This window comes from Parasteatoda tepidariorum, unplaced genomic scaffold (genome assembly GCF_043381705.1).
Source record: "Parasteatoda tepidariorum isolate YZ-2023 unplaced genomic scaffold, CAS_Ptep_4.0 HiC_scaffold_580, whole genome shotgun sequence".
NCBI classification, from domain to species: Eukaryota; Metazoa; Arthropoda; class Arachnida; order Araneae; family Theridiidae; genus Parasteatoda; species Parasteatoda tepidariorum.
This window is the reverse complement of record NW_027261829.1, coordinates 1-15,521: the sequence shown is the minus strand read 5'-3', so window position 1 is coordinate 15,521 and position 15,521 is coordinate 1. Positions and strand designations below refer to the sequence as shown.

General features: G+C 32.5%; 2 protein-coding genes across 2 annotated transcripts; both read right to left on the bottom strand.

The window, feature by feature from the left end:
- Positions 1-7,577: 7,577 nt before the first annotated feature.
- Positions 7,578-8,423, bottom strand: LOC107444413 (uncharacterized). Its single transcript, XM_016058537.2, has one exon. It carries the CDS (start codon positions 8,421-8,423, stop codon positions 7,578-7,580), a length of 846 nt encoding a protein of 281 aa, XP_015914023.2.
- Positions 8,424-8,554: 131 nt separating this feature from the next.
- On the bottom strand, positions 8,555-9,517 carry LOC107444414 (uncharacterized). Its single transcript, XM_016058538.2, has one exon. It carries the CDS (start codon positions 9,515-9,517, stop codon positions 8,555-8,557), a length of 963 nt encoding a protein of 320 aa, XP_015914024.2.
- Positions 9,518-15,521: the final 6,004 nt, after the last annotated feature.

Below are 15,521 nucleotides of genomic sequence, written 5' to 3'. Positions count from 1 at the left end.
TCAATTTCATCCCTTCGCTATTACGTCTATATCGTCCATGTATATTACCATAATACCTTCATTAATAAGATCTCTGAATATGTGATTAATGAATCGTTGAAATTCGGCTGGGCTATTGGCTAAACCGAAGGGCACTTTGGTAAATTCATACTGACCATTGGTGGTAACAAATGATGTGTATTTTTGACTATCTTCATTTATTTGTAAGTGAAAAAATGCGTTTTTAAGTTGCAGTAAAGAATGAATTTTTTCCTCGCTTATACTATCTAAAATATCATCTAAGAAAGGAAGGGGGAATCTATCCTTAATTGTTTTTTTGTTAAACTTACGATAATCCACGCAAAGACGCATAGTACCATTTTTCTTCTTACACAAAACAATAGGGGAAGTAAAATCTGAATTACTAGGTTTAATTATACCTTTTGATAACCATTCCTTAATTTGGGAATCAACTATTTGTTTTTCAACATATAGTTATCAATACATCGACCAGGTTTACAATAAATAGGAGTATTGTCTGTTAAGATTATTTTCATTTCTAAATTACTTGTTTTCACTTTGTGAGGCTTATAGTTTTGAATAAGATTAAATACACCCTGTTTAACATGCTCATTTTTGATATGATTTAAGTGCGAAGTATTTATATCTTTTGCAATACCTTTTGCAATAAATCTCCTGCATAAGCATTTTGATCATTTATTTTTTTATTCGAAGTGTCCGAAGTTGTTTTGAATTTAAAATCTGGCGAATCTGAAATTTGACTCTCGAAAAGAAGAGATTTTACTTGAGGAGTTATGACGCAACTCATCGAAAGTTTATCGGTTACTGCGAACGGGATGCATAATTCACGTTTAATGATGTTTTGACTTGAGAGTGAAATTGTAAGAGAATAAGTTTTCGCTTTAATTATCTCTCCGAAACAAATTTTTAATTCAATTGAACTTTCTGGAATACGATCTTTCAAATTTACATATTTGCTATTTATAACACAAATGCGTGACCCCGAATCTACTAAACAATAAATTTTTCGTTCATTAATTTTTAATTCAATAAATTCCAAATTATTTACACATTGTTCATTGATAGAGTTTTTACTTTAATTTGATTAATCTGATTTGCATTATTTTGTGAACGATTAGTTTGGTTTTGAGTTTCTTTAAACTTCATGTTGCAATTTCTTGCGAAATGAGAATTCGCACCGCATATGTAAAAGTTTCTAGTGTCTGGCAATTTATCTGTTCGTTTAAAAGTGTTTGCCCTATATTTAGTGTTTTTAGGAGAATGAAAAGTGCTCCTATATCGATGTTGATTTTCTGTATGGTTGAATGTTAACTGCAGTTCATTTTGCGATTTTCTTTTTGCCGTTAAGTCGCATTCTTCTGCTAATTTGAGAGGCTTGAACCAACCATTACCCTGTCTTACGCCAATATGGGCGGATGTATCTCTGTCTAGTGTTTCATATATTTTATCGGAAATGATTAATTCACATAATGTTTTAAAGTCATTTACTTCTCTCAGACGTAAATAATACTCAAAAGTTGAACGAATTCGTGTTGCAAATTGAATGTGTGATTCATCAAAATTTTTTCTTTCGCTGCGAAAATTAAATAGACACTGTTGAGGGGTTAATTGGTATTCTCTTAAGATTAATGATTTCAGTTTTTCGTAATTTTTTAATTCCTCTTCTTCCACGTATAAAAGCACTTTGTTTGCTTTTTCTTGCAAAATTGCTATGAGAATTTCGGACTCAACTTCATCTTTGACGTTTTTTGTTTTGAATGCTCGCTCCAAAGAATTAAAGAATAAGCTAAGATTTTCAGGATTTCTCGGAACAGTTACTGTTAAGGTTCGTATACTTTTATTAAGCTATTCTAAATCTTGATGCGGTTTAGTTAAATCAGAACTAATGTTTACGCTCATTTCTCGCTCATTTTGACTAAGTGATTGAAGTTGAATTTCTTTTTCTATTCTAGCTAATTTTACTTTTTCTAGTTCTAAATTAAGTTGTTGCATTTGTAATTCTTCGTCAGCTATTAATTTCCTCGCGTTTATAATTTCGTCTAATAGTTCCTTTACTGTGTTCGGGTCTTTTTTATATTCGTCTGAATTTTCAATTAAAGTTTTCAGTTCGCTTACTGTAGCGTTAGAAGGAGTGGGAATATTTAGTTCTTGGGATAAAGTTATTAAATCTGTTTTCGTTGATTTATACATGATAATGTTCACAAAAAGAAGAAAAAAAAATGAAGAGTCACCTACTTCAAAGGTTAATTTGCAGATAAAATTTTTGGTATCCGGTAACACTGGTGGAACATACAATTCAGGCACGAACTCTATCAGTTGACGATATGCGGTAGTTTCAAGCAACTTCGACGGTGATTGTAGTAGTTTTCAGCAACTTTGATGGCGATTCTAGTTGTTGCCAGCAATTTCCATGGCAAATCTAGTAGTTTCCAGCAACTTCACAGCGTTTCTAGTAGTTTCCAGCAACTTCACATCGTTTTTTATTTAATTCAGCCCTGCGCGGCACTTGAGAAATGGAATGTTTCGTTTACACAGTTTTTGGTCCACAGTTTTGATTTTCACAGTTTGGTTACGCAATGCTCTGCGTAGTTTTACAGTTAGGAAGTAATTTTTAGTCCTTCTCGACTCAAATAGTTCTAGTGATTATTGTCCTACACGACGTAATCGACGTTGTTTAGAATAATGGATTAATTTTGGTCCTACGCGGCTCAAATAGTTTCTAATAGCTCAACTTGACTCGTTGGCTATAATCGTTGAAAAAATGAAAAGTTATTGCCCAAATCGTGATCCACATTCCCGTGGACGAGCCCCCATTTGGGGAATAAAGGGGGTGAAGAGAGAGCTTTAAATAAAAGGAGATAAGCTAAACTTAACAAAATGTATTAACAAAATTAAGATACACATTCTGCTAGCGTCCTACTCGAGCCAGACATTCCAACTGATTCCATCTACATGGTGTGCAAGTAAGAGTAATGTAAATGTAGTGTCCTTGATGTCACGTGATTGAGATAGTTGCTTCGTGGATCTGTATTCCACATATATTTCTCTACTCTCGTTTTTTATCATTATAGCCACGCTAAGCATTCGCCACCTCGCCAAATGCGATAAAATCCTAAATTTGGCGAATAAAATTGTGTTTTGGGAAATGATTTTTTCCACTGGAAAGAAAAATATTTAACTCGATCCTATTAAATCAAAACGATTTTTTCTAAGCAAATTAGTATTTTTTATTCAATTACAGTAATTTTCGGTAGATGCGCCGCATAACCAATTAGAATCAGGACCAAATAATATAAGCCTAAAACAAACTACCGTTTTCCATGGGGAAAAAATAAATCATAAAAAATTTTTAAGATTTGCATATGGCGAAGACTTTTGAAAATTGGCGAATACTTTTGATATTTGGCGAATACTTTTGATATTTGGCTAATTTACTGACTAATAATTTGAAATCCTTTGAGTGAGCCCTGATAATGTGATGTTTTTTGTTTTAATTTGTTATGGATGATGTCAAATCATAATAATCAAACCACATGATAGCATTCTAAAAATTTATAATAGTAAATGAACGAACATTAAAATGAATGATTACGGAACATTTATTATAAATGAAACAATGTCTCTGAAAGGTTATCTCTCGTTTATGTAATTTGCATTAAATACTAATGAGTTATTACATATATATTCTGATATGTGAAATCGGAATCTTTAATTATTTTTCGGATGAAAAGACGAGATAAAACAGAAAGTGTTATAAGCGTTTTCCAATGAAAGAGGATTTGATATAATTATTTATCAAGAAATTATCCGAGTGCAATAAATAGGAATGCAAACATTATTAATAATATTCTCGTCAGTTGCAGTTACTCCTAGTAATTATCATCTTGTAAGTATTCTTTTCTATTCAATATGTGTATGCAAGCAGCTGTATTATCAGTTTTCATTGACAGATATATTACCATTTAAAAAAAGAAGATACAGCATTTTCGTTTTCCAATATTATCATTCTGTTCGACTTATTGGTATAATCTTTGTATTTTGATTTCCTTTGTTCCCGCTTTTTGTTATTTTTCAAATATATCTTAGTCCTATTCAAATGAAATATTGCCAATGTGGCTGGTCTAACTCATTTGGTATTTTGTTAACTGAAAAATTAAATGGTTAAAAAGATCTTATTCTTTCAACCATGAGAAAGATAGTTGCAAAATAATAAAAAGTGCAAAAATGTTGTAATTGCCAATATAATTAGTAGAAAGACTCTATAGAATTGATAGAAATTTTAAGATTTGTAGTTAAATAATTAAAATTTTTTACTAATACCTATAAAATTCAAGATTGCGGCTGAAGCTCACTTTGGTCCAGGAAAACTTCAGGTATTCACTGGGGGTCAACTAAAAACTTCTAAACCCCTTCATGCTAAACATCATCCTAATTCTTTCCTCCCTCCTGGAACTGACTTAGAAGTTATTACCACAGAGATAAAGCGCTGCCTTTCCAACAAGGCCACCCGGGTTCGAATCCCAGCAATGACTGATCGTTGCGAATTTCGCACTCAGCTCGCACCGACCTGAGTGCTTACGCAAAATATCCTCATTGGTAGACGGATCATGGGTTAGAGTCTCCTTGCAGTTATTCTAACCATGGGAAATTTTCGAGGTTTTCCTCTCCATATAATGCAAATGCGGGTTAGTTCCATTAAAAAGTCCTCCATGGAGGCAAGTTTATCCTAAAACTTGATCCAGGAGTTTCCTTGTCTTCTGGATTGGGTTCAAAATTACAATGCAACGGAGTTGAACATTAGAAGTCGTAAACTCAAAATTGTGTTGGCAGTTCAATGACGATTTTAAAATAAAATAAAAGGAAACTATAAACATTTTTAAAAAAACATTCACTTAGCGTGATGTCGAAGACAGTTTTAATAAGTTTAATGAGTCAGTTATATATTCTAAAGCTCAACACTGTGTCCGAATCTTGATATGTCATTCTTAGTTCTTAATAATCTCAGAAAGACTTCTCCAGAAAAGTCAGGCATGTTCAATTCTTTATCGGAAGATTGATGTCCTTTTGTCGCGCACGCATGATTAGGCTGAGTTTCATCCTCTCTGAGCACAGAAGCCCTATCAAGAATAGAATGTTTTTATTTGCAGAATATATGGAGGATAAAATAAGAACGTATCAGAAATTTGTCAATTAAAGCTTTTAATATGTTAAATTCAATATTTTTTTACTCTTGTATCAATGGAAACTTGTCTTGTTTTTTAATTATTTTTATTTCATTTATTTGGGTACTTAATTAAACATTATAACGAAACAAAGAGTTTCATCCTCTTTGAGAACGGAAGCCCAATCAAGAATAGAATGTTTTCTGTCAATTTTTAAGCAAAAACTGATAAAAACTTATTCTCTATTAATCAAGGTAAGTTCTACTTACCCCGTTCTCCAGGACTGCCACTGTAGGTAATAAACGTCAATTTGTTTACTGTACAAAGTAATCCAACATGCTTTAGGACAATCACTTTAATAACGAAATATAACAAACAAAAGAAGATAAACAATTAAGCATCTAATTATCGTACGGAGCTAAACTGCTCGTTCACAGACTGAGATCATAACATCAACTGGTGGCGCTGTCGGCGAACCAAAACAGCATGCGTAGGAGAGCTATTGCGAGAATTCGCAACATTCTCCCACTTTTGGATTCGAAGACAACCCTTTTCGAATCCAAACAGAAATCTTAGTCTATATGGTTCATCTGAAAGAAGCTAAACAAATAAAATTATTAGCAAAATGGTTACATTGTTAACGAATTAAGCACAGTTAAAAAGTCTTTGATAGTCTCTTAGTTGGTTTCAATGATCGTCCATAACGAGAGTATCGAACTTCTTCATTGGCAGGGATTAAATCCTTGTTGTGACAAGGACTCTCATCATGTGTACCAGAATTGTTCACAGTTGGAAAGTCATTCGATTTCATTTCCAGCGGAAAAAGTCTTTGTATAGGTCTCAATAGTTTTCCAGATTTGGGTTTTAAGTTCCACTAAGCGTACTCTACCATCTTTTCCTGGATAAGTCTTTTCAACTTTGGCTAATGGCCAGTGTATTCTTTTATTGTTGGAATCTCCTATTAGCACAAGATCTCCTTCTTTGATCGACGACTCCCTTTTAATTTTGGAATTATCTTTAAGCAATCCTAGATATTCAATTCTGAATCGGTTTCGCAGGTCTTGTCGCAATTTTAACCGGTAAGAATATCTTTTGTTCAATTTTTTTGAATCAATTAGGTCAAGTTCAAGAACACCAATTTCTTTAATTTCCTGAAGAAACATGGATGGCGTGAGCGCTGACATATCTTTGGGATCTTCTGAAAGATACGTTATAGGACGGGAGTTAATTAAACTTTCCGCGTCGGATAATACTGCAGCTAACTCTTCTTCATTCAAACTAGCTCGTCCTAGAACCTTTCTTAGGATGCCTTTCAAAACTCCTATTAATCTTTCGAAGAAGCCTCCCCACCAAGGGGCAGAGGGAGGATTAAATTTCCATGAAATTCGTTTCCTTGAAGCAAAGTCTTCAATTTCGTTCCAATTAATGTTCTTCAAAAGATTTGCCGTTCCCACAAGATTTGTCCCATTGTCAGAGTATACAGTGGACGGGTGTCCTCTGCGAGCAATAAATCGGCGAAGGGCCAAGACGAAACAATCTGTTGACAGGGACGATACTACTTCGAGGTGTACCGCTCGGTAGATGGCACAAGTGAAGAGTACCACCCAGTATTTTCTATCTCCTTTTAAAAGCAGAGGCCCGCACAGGTCGACACCTATAATTTCGAAAATAGCAGCGTCTCTGACTCTATCTTCTGGGAGAGGAATGCTTACGGCTTCCAATGGTTTAGCCGAGAATCTTTTGCACTTGACGCAATTTCTTACGACGCTTCGAATTGTCTTTCTGGTTTTAATAATCCAAAGCGACTCTCTGAGGTGAGACTTCAAAGTTTGAACACCGGCATGTTTCAGTTCAATATGTTTGTTCATTTTTAATTTTTCCACCAAATCATGCTTGCTAGGCAATAATATAGGGAACCTAAAAGTTTCTAAGTCTTTTCTCGATGCTATTTTTGTCTCAACTCGTAAGAGACCATCGCTGTCTTTCACAGTTCGAAAATTTATCTTTCCACTAAAAGATTCTCTTTGAATTTCTTTCAAAACGAACTTCTCTGATGCTTCGATCTTTTCTACCTCCAATTTCCCCTTCTTTCTATCTCTATGACTTCTTAGAGTATTTTTTATAAAATCGGATGACGTAAGCCATGATTCTCACAATTTTATTGAAGGAAGACACATTTTGGAAGAGTTCAAAGGTATTAGTTATTAAATTTGTGACTGAGGATATAGTTCGTTTTCTTTCTGAAAGAACTACTTCAATATCCGGAGAAAGTTCACTAGTTGGCCAATTCTCGAATGGCAGTTTTAACCATTGGGGGCCCTCCCACCAATGGGATTTCAATAAATCTTTAGAATTGCATCCCCGCGAGGGCAAATCTGCGGGATTATACTTTCCTTAAATATGTCGCCAAGCCTCCGGATCCATAAGTTTTCGAATTTCATTGACCCTGTTAGCAACAAAAGTGGCCCAGTTATCTTGCTTTTCAATCCAGTATAAAGCGTTCATTGAGTCAGTGTAGAAAAAGGTTTGTACATTCTTCATATTCAAATCATCTCTTACAGTGTAAGCGAGTCTGGCTCCAATGGTACACACAAGAAGTCTAGGAATTGTAATCGAATTTAGGGGTGCTACCTTGGATCTAGCCTGTAAGAGTTGACAGTTAACTATTCCCCCTTTAACATTTCTAATAAAAATTGAAGCTGCGTAAGCCGATTTGCTCGCGTCTACAAAGACATGCAGAGTAGAATTTTCATCTAGATCAGGTGTTTTTCTAGGGATTTCTATTTCTTTAAGATATTTTAATTCATTAGCCCACTTTAGAAATTTATTCCTCAGATTATGCGGAACTACTGTATCCCAATTAATTTTCTCCTTCCAACATTCCTGCAAGATTAATTTAGGAACTAGTGTGACAGGACTTGTAAACCCAATATTGTCAAAAATTCGGCTTAACATAGATAATACATTTCGTTTACTCGGAATGGGTTGATTTTCCTCATTTATCTCACAAGATAAAGTATCCCTGCATAAATTCCATTTAAGGCCCAATACTGAAACGATTTCTTTATAGTTATCTCCAGACAAGTTCAAAATTGAGGTTTCCTCATCACTATCTGGTCGATTATGTTTCCAACCCCTTAGGTCAAATTGTGCTGAAGCCATTAATTCTTTAGACACCGTAATGAAAGAATTTAACTCTTCAATAGTGTTCACACTTGCAACACAATTGTCTACATACATGGAATCTTTAAGTTTTAAAGCTATGTTTCTCTTGGTTTTATCTACATTCTCTAAATGATAATTTATAGTCGCGGCGAGTAAAAATAGGCTTGCATTTACGCCGAAAACTACACGGCAATGTGAATAAACAATTAGTTTCCCTGGATCCCCTCCCTCCATAAGAACCGCAGAAATTTCTTATCTGAGGGAGCAACGTTTATTTGTTGGAAAGCTCGACGAATGTCCGATATTACCCCAAATTTCCCCTGACGAAATCTGTTAATGAGTTTGGGGATCAGTTCTAAATTATTCGGCCCTTTCTCAACGCAATCGTTCAGCGACACAGAATTTCTTTCCTTAGCAGACGCATCAAAAACCGGTCGGATTTTAGTTGTGGAGTTCTCTTTAAATACTGGTCTATGCGGTAAATAATGACCTTTATCTTTTGTCAGTTCCTCTGAATCAACGGGTTCAATAATTTTTTCGGCTACCCAATCTCTGAAGACGTTTTCATATTCATGTAAACAGTTTCGTTTTTGTAACGCCTTTACGCAAGACTTTAACCGCTTTTCGGCAAGGTTTCGATTGTCCGGTAATTCAGGATGAACCTCCAACCATGGGAGAGACACTTCATACCTACCTTCTCCATCCCTTCTTAACGACCGAACAAAATGATCTTTCGCGGCTTCCTCAATTTCTGATCTCGTTTGAGAAATATTCGGTTCCGTAATTCCCAGAGAATCAAGTGACCATAAGTCACAAATATTTAAGTCAGTAACATGAAGTGATAAAAGCACTTCATTCGTTATAGGACTTTCTCCAGTTCTTCCCATTAAGGTCCAACCGAAATGCGTATTCATCGCGACAAGGCCATTCGTTATATTTTTAATTTCTCCAGTAAATAAATCCCCAGCATAATCCGCACCTATTAATCCGTGAATTTCATTAGCATTCCTATCAAATAAACATAAAGTTTCATTCACGGTTACGTCACTAGGATAAATTCCGTGCCCTTTTAACTCCTTCATAATTTCCCTACTGTCCAATTTTGGAATCGGAGTACGAATTGTCTTTTGTTCCAGTACATTTAATGTATAAGTAAAACTGTTGTCCATATTACTTAAATTAATCGTGTAATTTTTATGTGATTCTTCTTTCTTTAACCCCCCGAACAATCCATGTACAACTGTTTCCTGCCCAAGACTCTTTAATTTTAACTTACGCGCTGCAAATTTCGATATATAACTACAAGAAGATCCAGTATCAATAATCACCCTAATCAAATGTTTTTGTCTACCTCCCGAAACACTTACAATGAGAGTTTGCAACATTATTTTTTTCTCTACTAGAAGAGTTACTTAAAGCACAGTCCGTATCAGGTTTGGGAAAGATCAGAATTATTCCCCTTCCCCCCTGTTTCTATCGAATTTGTTTTTCTTTTCCCCATACACATTATACTAACGTGTCTGCCTGAACATATCTCACATTTAACGTTAGCCTTACAAGAAGAGGAAAGGTGTCTTTTTTTTATTTTATCATTTAAGCATCGAAAACAGGAGCCAGACCGCTTACAAATGTCTATTTTTTCTTCCAAATTCAAATTATTATTCGTGCAAGAAGCCGAGTAATGTTTATGAGATTTACAAAATAAACAAGTCTCTTTCTCATTCTTCCGATCTTCAAAACACTCATTAATTAATGCAGAAGCCGATGGCTGGCGCCTACACTCCTTCTCAGTAATGTGAGGATTCATTCTAACATGTGTTTTTATTTCCGAAACAGAAGTATTCAAATTTAAGAAAGTCATTTCTCTGGCTTTTAATTGAGATGATAAAAAATCGATTAGCTCACCAATTTCAGAAACAAGAGGATTTTTTGTTCATTTGTTGAATTCTAGTAGTAGATCACGGGGCAACAGTTTGGTTAAAATGGGAACTAGAATGTTCGAATAGCTATCTTTTTTAACAGGTAAACGTTCTAAGCTTCTGATATTCTTTTGTATGTGATTAAAAATGTTCCTGAAGTTTTTTACGTCATTAGAGTTTTTTAATGGGCATGTATGGAGTAGGTTTTCAATGTGTACATTAATCAAAATATTTATATCGCCAAATCGTTGCTTTAATAAATCAATAGCGTGATCATAATGTTCCGCGGTTAATTCTAAACCATCAATCACATTAAACGCAGGACCTCCTAAAAATGATCTCAAACAAATGAATTTATCAAGTTTATTGAGGTTTCTTATTCTCATTAATTGACGAATTGAAACAATTCCAAAAATTTAACCATTCAGAAATTTCTCCGTAGTACTTAGGAATAGTTAATTTAGGTAACTTTATGCGTTCCTTTTCAATGGTTTGAATGTCACTCTGATTGGGTCTATTTAGAGAAATATTAGCTTCTTGAAAGGAATTATTTAAATCAAGTTCTTTGTTTAAATTCTTAATGTTTTAAATTTTGTTTTAGTTATTTTTTCTTTGTACTCTTCTATACAGTTAAATTCCTCTTCCATATCCTCGATTTTGATTAAGCCCTCAATCTGAGAATGAATAGTTTTTAATTCCTCGCTTTTTTCACCAAAAAGTTCGAGTGATTCTTCGAGATCTTCCACACTTATGTCCGGTTTTAGAATGTCAGTTTCGATTTTAGTAATCATCTTTGTCACCGAAGCTCTTACAAAGCCGCGTTTCCGTTTCAATTTATTCAATTCTTCTTCAGACATTCTGTAAGTGTGAGTCAATTTATAGTTATTCTTAATTGCTAATCTTAATTTCTTTAAATTGGTGTTTAATGTCTTATTTCAAACATGCAACATTTCGTTATCAGGTAAAAGTCAATAAATGTCAATAATAGTTTATTACCGTTTAATGGCAGTCCCTGTTCGGGCGCCAAATTTCAATTTTTAAGCAAAAACTGAAGAAAACTATTTCTATATTAATTAAGGTAAGTGCTACTTACCCCGTTCTCCAGGACTGCCACTGTAGGTAATAAACGTCAATTTGTTTACTGTACAAAGTAATCCAACATGCTTTAGGACAATCACTTTAATAACGAAATATAACAAACAAAAGAAGATAAACAAGTAAGCATCTAATTATCGTACGGAGCTAAACTGCTCGTTCACAGATTGAGATCATAACATCAACTGGTGGCGCTGTGGGCGCACCAAAACAACATGCGCAGGAGAGCTATTGCGAGAATTCGCAACATTTTCATTTTCAGAATAAGGATTATAGAATACGAACGTGTTAACGCCTTTAATATGGTAGATTCATTTTTTGTTTTTAGTCTGGTATAAATGGAAACTTGTTTTGTCTTTTAATTATTTTTATATAATTCACTTGGGTACATAATTAAGCATTGTAACGAAACCAAATTAAAATTATGCTCGTATAAAAAGATATGTTCTGACAAATCTCTCTTAAATGAGCTTATAGCTATCATACATAGTATGTGACTTTATAATACATATATGGGCTTATATAATGAACTTATAGCTATAATTCTCTTTTGCTAATAATTTGATAACCTCGAAGCGTTATAAGATCTATGTTTTAGTTTCAATCTTCTAAGAATTCGATTCGCAAAAATTAAATTTTTTTTATTGATTGAGGAAATGGATTAAAGAATAACAAACAATGGAGATTGATAATTTACTTTTTAGAAAGCTCAATTAGATATAAATTTTTCCTATATCGAATTTTTCTCTTGTTTAAATTAGTCTAAAAAACATAGTGAACTTTAATTTAAATTTCTAAGTTTATAATTATCTAATTTACTATGTTATTACAAAAATGCAGATTTTGAAAAAATAAGTATTTTCTTAAATTTTTGTTATTAATTATATGTCAATTACTAAATATTAGCGGCAGACTTACTCCTATTCAGAAAAAATACATAAATAATGAAAAATGTTATTTTTTCAATATAGTCAACAAAAATTAGGTATAATGTTAAAAATTATAAACAAAATATTTCTATCAATACTTTTAAAACAATTGGTATAACATATATCAATCAATATTTCTATTTTCTCTCATTTTTAATTATGTATTATTCTGAACTGGATTTAATAAACTTAAGTAGTGTTGATTTGTGTGAAATAGAAGGCTATTGTTATGAAACTTTTTAGAAGCTAATAAAATAGGTACCTTAAAGCTTTTCTTAAAGAATATAATTTAGAACATAACCAAATCATGTCATTTTTCATGTTCTTTAAGATATTTATGACCAGTTTTGTGGGATATAACTTTTTGGTATCAGAGTTTTATTTTCTTGTCCAAGCTATTCTTTAAAATAAACTAAATCGTGATCTTTTCTAAGCTTTACTGTAGGAAGATGGCAAAACTGCTGTATTCTCTAAACAATAAATAGATAAATTTTAAGTTCATTGTTTTGGGACTTAAGAGATGACAGGTGCATTTATTTTCATTTCCGTGATAATGGATTATGTTTTTAATGGGATTCTTAAATATACTCTGAAAATTTCATATTTGCTTTTGTATTCTTTGTAAGTTTTAGAAAATTAAATTTTATTGTTTACCAACATAAATGTTTTATAATTCATTTCTGATCTTTAGAAATCAAAATAATTAATGACTTAGTTAGTTTTCTTTAATTATCTATTTTGTATTATACTTATTATTATTTTTTAATATTTCGTTTAAGATTTCGTAAAATGCACTTATGTTTAAAAGCAAGTTGGTGTCGAGTAAAAATTGTTTTTGTTATGAATGCATTGAAACAATGAATTTTTAGGAAAAACTTGAATTTTTCCTTTTCGTATCGAGGAATCCCCATTTCTTCAAATCAAATTACCTTTTTTCTATACTAATTTTAGTAATTTCCGGAATATTTACTTGCTTATTATCAAAAGATTTTATTTGTATATTTCTGTACCCTTATCGCTCAGAATTAACATATATAGAGTAAATATGTTTATTTGCGATGAATATACGAGTGAAAACACTGAAGGTTTCGGGAATCGAGGTTCTAATCGGGTTCTAATTACAAAGCATATATTTTTACAATGTTGCTAGTTTTTCAGAAATAAATAAAGTGAATGAAGAAAAAGTATAAAGTTTCAGTGAAAGGCATGTTAATGAATAGAAAAATCAGGAAACTGTTTATAGAAACTAATTGTAAAAGATTTAGTTTTATAAAATGCTCCTAGCTTTGATGCTGATCCCGAAAAAAGGAATTATTTTGGCAAAAAAAAAAATATTAGATAATTTTAAGCGTACTTTTAAAATCATAAAATTTGAAAAAAAGAGAATGCTACAAAAATGAATATTAAAGTTGTTTTTGAGTAAATCAAAAAATTGACCAATAGATTTTTAATAATATTCCTCATCCGATGACGATAATCAGACCCAATAGACCAAAATCATTTTTATCAATGATATACATCGCGAAGAAAGGTATAGATGCATTCTAAAATATTTTTATTTAGGGATAAATGTTTTTTAGTTCGAAATATCCTATATTCTAATATCCTATATTCTAATGAGAACCTCTACGTTTTCCATGTGTTTGAGCTTCTTCTGTTGTAACGAGCAACGCCCTCTAGTTAAGAAGAAATTGTAAATATAGTTGTAGTTTGTACTACGAAGCATTCGAACCTCTCGTGTGTTCAATGATTCATTTTGGATTTTTGTAATTGTTTCGTAAAAATAAATTTGTTATTTGTTTATAAAAAACCAGCGACCTATTAGTATATGGATAGTACACCATGGTTTTTATGTTTTTTCTTTGTTTTTATTTTTATTATTGTTTTTAATTATGTGATTTATATCACACATGTATCCTTAATATTTTTAAATAAATTTAAATTTTTTAAATGATGAATAATAACCGCTATTTAACCAAGTTATAATTAAAATGTGATTAAACACATATTTTATTTTGAAATTTCATTATTGTCTTTTCAAAAATGTCATAAGAACTAAACAGTTTCATTTTTTTCCGACAAATTACTATTTCTTAATTATTTTTTAAACAACACCAAGATTCAAAATTTTTATATTATTCATTTTCGTTCCTACTGTGCTTACGAATTAGGAAGTGTACTTTTGTAATTTTAATTCTAAATTTAGAGGAAATTAACCGGCAGCAGTCTGCCCATCCAATTAACCACAAAATTTACGGTTAAGAACATTTTACTTTCCTTACGGTGTTTGAAACCGTTTACAACTGGTTAAAAAACCAATGCAAAACTGTACTGTTTTGTAAACATTTACAACAATCATGGTTTGAAAACCTTGAAAATGGAGTTTAAATTAACATTAGAGTTAAGCTTTTCATTTGATAATGGACTTGGGAGTTAGATGTCGTTGAGTCGGGTTGATCCATGCTTTAATGCGTTTGACTATGGGTGCCATCTAATGGGAGAAATGGGAAATACTAAACTTTTTTGTGTAAAGCATTTGCTGTCATCTATGTGTGAATAGAAGTTTCGTATTCCGAAGAGCCATCAATTGGGGAGTGTAGGTCACTGAAAACTCCTCGTATGCTGAAGTATCTCAACGATTGGATTCGAACTCTCATTCAGCCGTTCATGAGCCATCTCGTCTGTAGTAAGCACCCAGATGTAAGAAGCTAAATGGCTTCATAAGATGGGGTATAATTGGAGCCGATAAATTTCTGTCATAAAAAAGCAAAATAAATTTCTCGCAATTATCAGTTTGAATACCATCTTTCTTATGTTCATTTGACTGTTTTCATTGAATATGATAAAATAATAATTAAATAAACTGTTATTTAACCATTTTTTTCCAGAAATTTCTAACAATGTGAATTTTTTATTTATTTATCTATTTTAAATATTTCGAAGTATCGGTTTAAAATAATTTTCAGTTGTTTCATTCATTCCTTGTGAATTATCTTGATACATAATATGAAAACCATATATTCTTCTAACTTTCTGCACTTAAGTGCCATGGATGTAACATATGGTGTTTGCACCCGGAAATTAACAGCTTTGTTTCTTATGATCAGAGTCGGAAAAATGAAGGGACTGTCACACATGCTTCAGATCCTAATTTCCTGTCATGAGTTTTGGATATGTGAAAGGAGTCTTTCCCCTTATTCAATGACACAAAAATGTTAGATTCCGCGTTT

Excerpts from the sequence above, each read along its gene's own strand:
- LOC107444413 (XM_016058537.2), bottom strand. The coding sequence starts at position 8,423 with ATGTATGTAGACAATTGTGTTGCAAGTGTGAACACTATTGAAGAGTTA.
- LOC107444414 (XM_016058538.2), bottom strand. The coding sequence starts at position 9,517 with ATGGACAACAGTTTTACTTATACATTAAATGTACTGGAACAAAAGACA.